Source organism: Malus domestica, chromosome 12 (genome assembly GCF_042453785.1).
Source record: "Malus domestica chromosome 12, GDT2T_hap1".
Lineage (NCBI taxonomy): Eukaryota > Viridiplantae > Streptophyta > Magnoliopsida > Rosales > Rosaceae > Malus > Malus domestica.
The window spans coordinates 5,273,817-5,282,927 of NC_091672.1; the positions used below are offsets into that span (position 1 = coordinate 5,273,817).

The window sequence follows — 9,111 nt, forward strand, 5'->3', positions numbered from 1 at the left end:
TTTTTAAGTTTTCATTTTATTCATATTATACATGAGATTTTCTTCCATCAAAATAAACCTTGCTTTGGTAATATGTCATGAAAGTGGAAAATTTCAGTTATATACAAGTAGACAATATTTTTGTAACGTATTGTAGACTTAGTGAGGTTTTATATATTGGCCTGCTGTTTAATTAAAATATATGTAGTATCAAGACAATTAGCAGGCTAAGAATATAAATTTTGGGAATTGTTATTAGCACTTTAAAAATCTTATTTTACACTCCAAACTTTCTATATTTGGAAAGAAAAATACCTTTGTAAGGAGTGTAGAATGAGATTTTTGGAGTGTCAATAACATTTCCCTAGATTTTAAATACAGTGGAATATATATATATAGGAATTGCTTAAGGGGAGGGATCCCCATTTTTTCAAAAAAATGGGGATACGCTCCCTACCGTTGGATTTGACTTTAATGAAATCATGTGGTTGAGATTTTGTGGCCTGTGTTTTAATCTCAACCACACAATTTCATTAAAGTCAATCTAACGGTGGGGAGCGTGTCCCCATTTTTTTAAAAAAAATGGGGGTCCCTCCCCTTAAGCTCCCTATATATATATATATACAGAGAGCTTAAGGGGAGGGACCCCCATTTTTTTTTAAAAAATGGGGACACGCTCTCCACCGTTAGATTGACTTTAATGAAATTGTGTGGTTGAGATTAAAACACAGGCCATAGAATCTCAACCACAGGATTTCATTTAATTCAAATCCAACGGTGGGGAGCGTGTCCCCATTTTTTTGAAAAAATGGGGATCCCTCCCCTTAAGCAATTCCTATATATATATATGTATGTATATATGTATGTATGTATATATGTATGTATGTATGTGATGTGAGGTGGTTAAAAAAATAGATGGTTGAAATGAGAATCTGTTCTCCGTTTATATTTGTTAGAGAAGAGATACCATCTGACTTAATGGTTATTTAAAAATTTAAATTATACTAATCCACTTTTTTCTTGTATGTAAAAAGATTCTTATGGCAACCAATGAGTTGTGCATGGAAAGTCACTAACAAATTAACATAATTTTTTTGTTAATATTTCTGTGTTAGAACAAAAATGCTAAGCAGATAATATTTGATCACGTTGTATCACTTCTTTACGAAGAAATTAAAGTTTCACCATAAAATTAATTGAAAATATGAGGAGTAACTTAATTATTTATAAGCAAATACGAGGTTCTTTTTTTCCACCATTTGAGATTGATATCTCAACATGCCCGTGTAACAAATTTTTAAGCCTAATACTTGGACAACACAAATCGGGTGACGTGGAGCTTCACATGAGGAACCACCTACTTTGATACCGTGAAGAAATATAAGATTCCACCATAAAATCAATTGCATTATAAAGAGTAATTTAATTACTTATATGCATATGCATGGTCACTCTTTTTCACGACTCATACTTTCGGCACTCTAATAAGGTAAGACTAATATTGGTGAGCACGACCCAACACATTATGATAAAAATGTGATCTCTCTTACATTACTAGTGCTAAAAATATCACTTCACTAAATTTTAGTTGATTTTTATCAATTTATTACTTTATAAGTAAATATTAGCAATATTATAAAAAGGAGACTATTCAATTTTAATATGAAATAGTATCTCCCACCGAAACTCCCACAACCAGTGTTAGGCCAGCAGCCCAAAAGTCCCAAAAACCCCCATTGAAACCACCACCCACACCTCTATCTCTACTCCTCCCTCTCCTCCCCCATATCTCTCTCTCTCTCTCTCTCTCTCTCTCTAAAACCCAATTCTCTCTCTCCTCTCCACAACCAGCCTAGACTGTAAAAAGTAAAAATGGGTCAACTCTTCCCCAACTCCACCACCCTCTTCACTTCAAAGGTCTCACCCACATGCACCTTCGTCTCCCTCCTCATCGTCGGTATTCTGGGTTTTTATACCCTGCATTCCCCCCAGCCTGCACTCTCCTCCTCAAATTCCCACTCTGCCCCCCTATTCCGCCAGATTTTCCTCTCCCACGCCACCAACGCCACCCTCTCCTCCTACCTCCGCGCCCTCACCCTCCACCCCCACCTCGCCGGCACCCCGCCCTCCCTCGACACCGCCAACTTCGTCCGGGCCCACTTCCTGGGCCTGAGACTCGACACCCGGTCGGCCCACTACAACGCCCTCCTATCCTACCCACTCCACTCCTCACTCTCCGCGCATTTTAGCAACGGCTCCCGCGTGGACATCCCGTTAACCGAGACCGGCCTTAACAATGACCACGACGGTGTCGTTCCGCCGTACCACGCCTACTCCCCCACTGGATCGGCGCACGCTAAGCTGGCCTTCGCCAACCACGGCACGGACGAGGACTATCGTGCGCTGGGGGAGCTCGGGGTGAACGTCAGCGGGTGCGTGGTGATTGTTAGAAGAGGCGATGACGTGTCCAGAGGCGAAGTGGTCCGGAAGGCCGAGCAAAACGGTGCGCTGGCTGTGCTATTGTACACCGAGGGGGGAGATGGTGATGCAAGTGGGGGGTTTAAGAAGGGTTTTGAGAGAGGGTTTGTGATGAACGGCGTGGGGGACCCACTGAGTCCCGGGTGGGCCGGGGTCGACGGAGCCGAGAGGCTGGACCTGGACGACCCTGAGGTTTTGAAGAAGTTTCCGAAAATTCCATCCATGCCGCTGTCCGCGGAGGCCGCCGAGACCCTTCTGGGGTGGCTCGGAGGGGCTCCCGTGCCGCCAGCGTGGAGGGAATCGCTGCCCGCGGCAGTGGGCGGTGTCGGGCCTGGACCGACAGTGGTGAATTTCACTTACCAGGTTGGGCTTTGGTGGTGCCCATTTTTCTTTGTTGCATGGATTTTAGTCAAATGTTGTGTGAAAGGTGGTGGCTTGGAAACTTCTGCTTGTGGCAATGTGTGTTTTTTTTGACTTTGGTGTTTTCTGTTATTTCTGTTATGTTATCCAGACTGGTGGTTGTGTAAAGTTTAGTCAAATTTGGATGTGGGTCATAAACTCAGCTCTGCATTTGGGATTTTTGCTAGAAACATATAATTTTGTGAAAAAGCTTTGAGATTTTTGCCAATTTTAGGAGAATTGCTGACTTGGGGTTAAATTTTAATCAAATTTGGAAATATTTGCTTGGTTTGGTTGGTCTATATCTCAATTTGCAACCTTTAGCTGAGAATCAGATACTTGCTGGGACAAACTTTGAATTGTGACGTTTATATACCAGTTGTGGGTTTCCATTACTTGCATATATTTTCAGGAAATAAAGCCAATACGAGTTTTTCGGGCATTAGCTTTAAAAAGAAGGAATGTTGAGTAAGAAATGCTAATTGATTTTTGTATATGACATTGGTGACATTTCCATAACTACACAATAGTGCGAATTTGGAGCGCCATAATTTTCATATTTATTGTTGAATTCCATTCTCCCGTTTTCTGAGTACGTGTGTCTCTTGTATTGTTTCCGAGAGCTTGTCTTTTAGTCTCTCTGTTAGAAATCTGTTGTTCCTTGTCTACCATCGGTATCTTGTTTATAGAAATACCCCTCTACAATCTTTTAAATACTCATCTTTTGATTTGAATATTTTGTTCACTTACCGATTAGATTTTCTGAAAAAACAAGAGGAATGATATTTACGCCTGCATGGGATAATATCCTTCCTTGCTCCCTCTCTCCTTGTATATAACTTATACTTTCGTGTCTTAATTTTAGGGGGAGAAAAAGGTGGTGAAGATTCACAATGTTTTTGCTGTCATAAGAGGTTCAGAAGAGCCCGACCGCTATGTGCTGCTTGGCAACCATAGAGATGCGTGGACGTTTGGGGCTGTTGACCCCAATAGTGGAACTGCAGCATTACTTGACATTGCTCGTAGATATTCTCTTTTGATGCGTTCGGGTTGGAATCCTAGGAGGACGATTATTCTCTGTAGTTGGGATGCAGAAGAGTTTGGAATGGTAGGTGATTCTCCATTTTCATTACCAAAAAAGAGTCTGGGCAGTCACAGTCATTGTTTTGCATCAGATGGTTAAGTGACTTTTATTACATAATAGTTAGGTTGATTAATCAGAATACTTGAATTTATTGATCTCTCAAGGTAAAATTCATTATGTTCGGTGCTCTCAGGTAGGATCTACTGAGTGGGTTGAACAGAACATTGCTAATCTGGGTTCCAAAGCCGTTGCCTACCTCAATGTAGATTGTGCGGTTCAAGGGCCAGGGTTCTTTGTTCGAGCAACTCCTCAGCTGGACAATATCATCCTTGAGGTTACAAAGATGGTAAATAAATTAATCATAAACATTAACTGCACTTCTAAGAAAGTTATGGTCAGTTTGTTTCGATATGAGTCACTGTTGGCGCCTGGTATTGTCTAATATTGACTGCTATTTAATCTGACTTCAGGTTAAAGATCCTGACTCTGTCGGTGCCACTGTATATGAAAAATGGATGACAGAAAATAGAAGTGTTGATGTAAGTGATGGTTTTCCCATTCTTGCTCCATACTTTCATGTGGTATCCTACTATGACAGTTTTGGTCACATGTTCTGTCATGGATTTGCAGATCCAAAGACTCAGTGCTGTGGATTCTGATTTTGCCCCATTTTTGCAACATGCAGGGATTCCTTCCACGGATATGTACTATGGAATTGGTACACCTCTTATTTCCTTGTAGTAAGTTGGATAGAAAAATCGACTTTTATATTGATAATGCGGTAGGGTGATGAATATCCATTCTTGTTCAGATTTTCCTGTTTATCACACTGCATTTGATGCCTATGAGTGGATGACAAACTTTGGAGATCCTTTGTTTCAGAGACATGTGGCTGGTAAGCATACTTTTTTACAGACTTATTTACAAAACTGTTTGTTGTCTAGTTTCGTTAATAGATATGAAGTCTGTTGCCTTACTGTTAAAACTTCAATGTAACTTCTCTTGGGGTTATCTCAGTTGCTGGAATGTGGGGACTTCTAGCCCTCCACCTGGCCGACGATTCAATTATACCTTTCAGTTTCCTCTCTTATGCGGATCAGTTAAAGGTGTGAATCTTCTCTGAATTTTGTTATTAAAAAAGGTCGTACCCAGTGCACAAGGCTCCCGCTTTACGCAGGGTCTGGGAGAGGTGAATGTCGGCTAGCCTTACCCCCATTTATGGAGAGGCTGCTCCCAAGTCTCGAACCCAAGTCTCTGAATTTTGTTATTAACTTCTTAAATTATTTTTGGTGAAATACTGATGGTTACCATTTTACTAATGGCTTTTGTTTTAGTATAATCAATAAAATTGAGAGACAAATGGAATGCAAGCATTTAATTTTTATAATGGATAGAATGAAATGATGTAGTACGAAAATTATTTAAAGGCATTCGCTGTCATCAGTTTAACGAATTTGTCAAGAATACTATATTTGTGGTTAAAAAAAGGGGTAGTCTAGGCTTTTTCGTGCATATGGTTGGTCCTTTTTAAACTAAATGCTAAACCTACATCTTCACTAATTTTGGGCAGCATTATAAAGATGTTTTGAGCAACTTGTTAGACGGGGGTGTATCTCTACATCCCCTCACAACAGCTATTCAGGAATTTGCCTATGCCGCCAAAGAAGCTGAAGATGAAGCACAGGTAAAATCTTCAAAAATAGGCATATTGACACTCTTTGTTGCCGTCTATTAGTCAAATAATCAATGCCATTTTTTATGTCGTGTTGGAAATAAACAAGTGAAATTACAATGACATGCATACAGCACTGCATTGATTTATTTTCTCTCTTGTCCTGAAGCGGAATAAGCATAAACCTTTTGGGAAATTCTGTGAAATTTACCCTTCTTATTTTATGGAGTGCAGAAGCTGAGAGAGAAAGAAAATACAAGTGAGCTTGTAGTTTTGAAGAAGCGGGCACTGAATGATCGGCTGATGCTTGCTGAAAGGGGCTTCCTGGATTCAGATGGACTTGAAGGAAGACAGTGGCTCAAGCATCTTGTAAGTAATTTTCTTTTTCCTTGATTTCCTAAAGCTGATTGAAAATTATTAGATATTTATTATGGTAGTTCAAACGAAAAGAGAGAGAGAGAGAGGGAGTGGAAACAAAGAAAAAGAGACGAAGTGTTCATACAAACGCATTGCATGATCATTTCCCGTCTTCTTGTAGGTGTATGGGCCTCCTGGTGAGCATGGAAGCAAACTATCCTTCTTTCCCGGAGTAGGCGATGCAATGCTTCGAGCAAAGAGAATGAGCAGGAGAGAAGGGCAGGCCAAAATTCAGCACGAGATCTGGAGAGTTGCCAGAGCCATACAGAGGGCTGCAAATTCCCTGAGAGGAGACGTTTTCTGAAGTTCATGTACACTGGCCCGCCGTTTAGGCGCCTTTGGGAGGCAGGGAGTGTGAAGAAAAAGAAGAAACGTCGGAAACATTCTGGTGCAGGCCTGTATTTATGAGCATTGAGTAGAAAATTATGTAACTTTTTTGCCCTGTAATATAAACTCACAGTTTTTGTAAATAGTAACTTGGTTATGCCCTTTAAACTCACAACTTTCACCGAGGGAAGATTTTGATGTACCTTCCTTATCAAAAAGTATATTTAGCTTTTTAGACAAGTGATGATGTGTTTTATGCAAGAAACACATAATTTGTGCTTTTAAAATGCACTTCAAGTTAGGGGTCGATTCGAAAAATCGAAAACCAAAAAATATGGGACCGAAACCGAAAAACAATTCTTATATGATCTGGACATACAAATCAACACTAAAAAAAAACTTCTAAAATGCATATTTAGCTTTTTAGAAAAGTGATGTAGTTTTCTGCAAAATTTGATGGTGGCTGACTCAGAAACCGCTTAACAATTCTTATATAATCTGGACGTACAAATCAACGACGGAAACAAATAATAGAATCATAAATAAAAAGCTACCACTCGTACCGTTGAGGTTTTGACTTATCATCGATCAATAAAATTTATCTCGTATCATTGATATTTTCTTGAAAAAAAAAAAAAAGTTCGATTTGAAGTTATTCTCTTGTTCCATAGCTACTAACCAGCTTGCTTCACGAGGTTTTGACTTGTTGAAACGCTTGATTGAAATAGGTCGGCTATCTACACATTTATTTTTACATCTCACACACTTCTTTTAATTTCCGACGTCGTGTTGAATGAATTGAAAAAGATCAATCAACAAAAACTAACAAATGTGAATAAAAATACCCATATTTTATTGACAAACAACTATTTGACTTATGCCCGTTTATGCTCTCTGCTTTTTATGTTCCATGTCCGGGCACCTTATCAATATTATCATTTTGTTAACCAAATTAATATTATCATTCTGTCATGTTTATCTGATACTGTTTGGGCTTGATATACTAAATTTGGCCGAAGAAATGTGATTGAAGTTGGAAGGTATGACTCTCGGCCTAATGGTGATCCTTCATGTCAGTTGGCTTTTTCAGCCTAAAGAGGCATAACTTGATTGAGTCCTAATAGAAGTAGGATTACTAAGGGATCAGACTTAAATGTGACTCAGTCGAATCTTGGTTAAATTAAAATTATTAAGGATCAAGATGAGTTTTGATAAAAATTCGAATTATTCTAGGAATCAAAACATATGGCTGATTAGATAAGAATAAATTAAGTGGATAAAAAGACTGGGTTTATAATCCTAGTTCAAGTCAAAGAAGTCGAGACCAGCTAGAGATTGTGTTTCATTTGAAGAGAGGATTGAAGAGATAACGTCAAGGATATCCAAGTGGATGCTGAGAAGGCATAGTAAGCTTGGTTATCATGAAATCGACCTCTATAAATAGAAGTGATTCTGCAATGTGAAAAACCTCTTCAACTCAACACACAAACTCAAACGCTCTGCGAGAAGCCTTCTCACACATATTAGAAAAATACTAATTAGCCTAGCACATCTTTAGTTTGGATTAACAACACTGTGTTGATAACCAGCGACACGTTCAATTTTGATTAACACTATTGGAGCCAAAAAATCAATCAATATAGAAGTACCTTCAATTTAGATTAACAACAATACTTCAAGTTTTGTTGGTTATCTATCCAAGTCTCAGCTAGCGAGGAGTCTTTGATTATTTTGCCGAAGAGGTCACTTCATTAGCTCCCTTGCAAAGTGAAGTGTTCTATAATTGGTTACTCCCAAGTGCACTTCCGAGTTCGGCATTCAGACAGTCGAACAACGTTCACCATAAAGATGCTTATATCCTTTGAGTATCTTTGTCCCTACAGTCTACAGTCTGATACCGATTCAACGCACTTATATTCTCATGAATACAATTGAAGCTGCCAAACTTGGTGAAGAAGATTCTGAACTTCGCAATGAATTAAGTAACCTGGTCTTTCAAGTTCTAGAACACAAGACCGAGAGTGATCCCTCCTCAGTTACTTGATAGTTGCCTTAATTCATGAGGTTGTACTGTTAGCCTTTAATGCTTTTCTTGGTTACTTGCTGCCTCAATACATTGCTTGCAGTGTCGGATCTACAGAGGGACTTGGGAGGTCCCACGACCCCTCGGTGATCCTAAATTTCTACTAGAAATTTTCCGGGGGACCCCTCGTACTCGAACACGAGATCTGTGCTGCAGTTTGTAGGTTGCAGGTGCAATGGAGAAGAAGACAATGGGGGAGAAGAAAGAAAACAAGGCATTTTAACAATTGGTCCAAAACGGTAGTGTTTTGGCCAATTGTTTTAATTTAAAAAAAAAAAAAAAACAAAAACAAAAAAGACAAAAGCTGCCGTTTGTCCTTGATGTTCCATATTCTTTTAAAGCCTAGCCCCACATGGGCCACATCTTTCCTGAGAGTCCCCTTCCTTTCCCCGCTCCTCTGCTTTTCCCCTAATCCCCATCTTATTTATATTCCCCCAAAACCCTAAATTTCTAATCCCACCCAATCCCATATTATAATTACATTACTCCAATATCATACCTCCACTTGTTTCAATTCTCCTAGCCACCACTATTTGGTTCAAAGTTCAAGTAAAATTTTTGGTATTCTAATGTAATCTCAATTAAATTATATTAGATATTGATAGACATTAATAGTCTATTATTGATATGATTGTTGATATGTTTTATGTTTGTATAATCATTTTATCATTG

The 9,111-nt window shown here is 39.1% G+C and overlaps 1 protein-coding gene across 1 annotated transcript; it reads left to right on the forward strand.

Moving 5' to 3' along the window:
* The first annotated feature begins 1,753 nt into the window (after positions 1 to 1,753).
* LOC103423230 (probable glutamate carboxypeptidase AMP1) lies at positions 1,754 to 6,596 on the forward strand. The gene is made up of 10 exons (XM_008361301.4): positions 1,754 to 2,820; positions 3,722 to 3,964; positions 4,134 to 4,286; positions 4,411 to 4,479; positions 4,571 to 4,658; positions 4,752 to 4,835; positions 4,958 to 5,046; positions 5,511 to 5,624; positions 5,847 to 5,981; positions 6,151 to 6,596. The coding sequence occupies exons 1-10, from the start codon at positions 1,852 to 1,854 to the stop codon at positions 6,331 to 6,333; spliced, it is 2,127 nt and encodes a 708-aa protein (XP_008359523.3). The 5' UTR covers positions 1,754 to 1,851; the 3' UTR covers positions 6,334 to 6,596.
* Positions 6,597 to 9,111: the final 2,515 nt, after the last annotated feature.

Excerpts from the sequence above, each read along its gene's own strand:
- LOC103423230 (XM_008361301.4), top strand. The coding sequence starts at position 1,852 with ATGGGTCAACTCTTCCCCAACTCCACCACCCTCTTCACTTCAAAGGTC. Across the intron at positions 4,480-4,570 it reads CAGAAAATAGAAGTGTTGAT|ATCCAAAGACTCAGTGCTGT; the intron begins GTAAGTGATGGT and ends ATGGATTTGCAG. Across the intron at positions 5,982-6,150 it reads GACAGTGGCTCAAGCATCTT|GTGTATGGGCCTCCTGGTGA; the intron begins GTAAGTAATTTT and ends GTCTTCTTGTAG.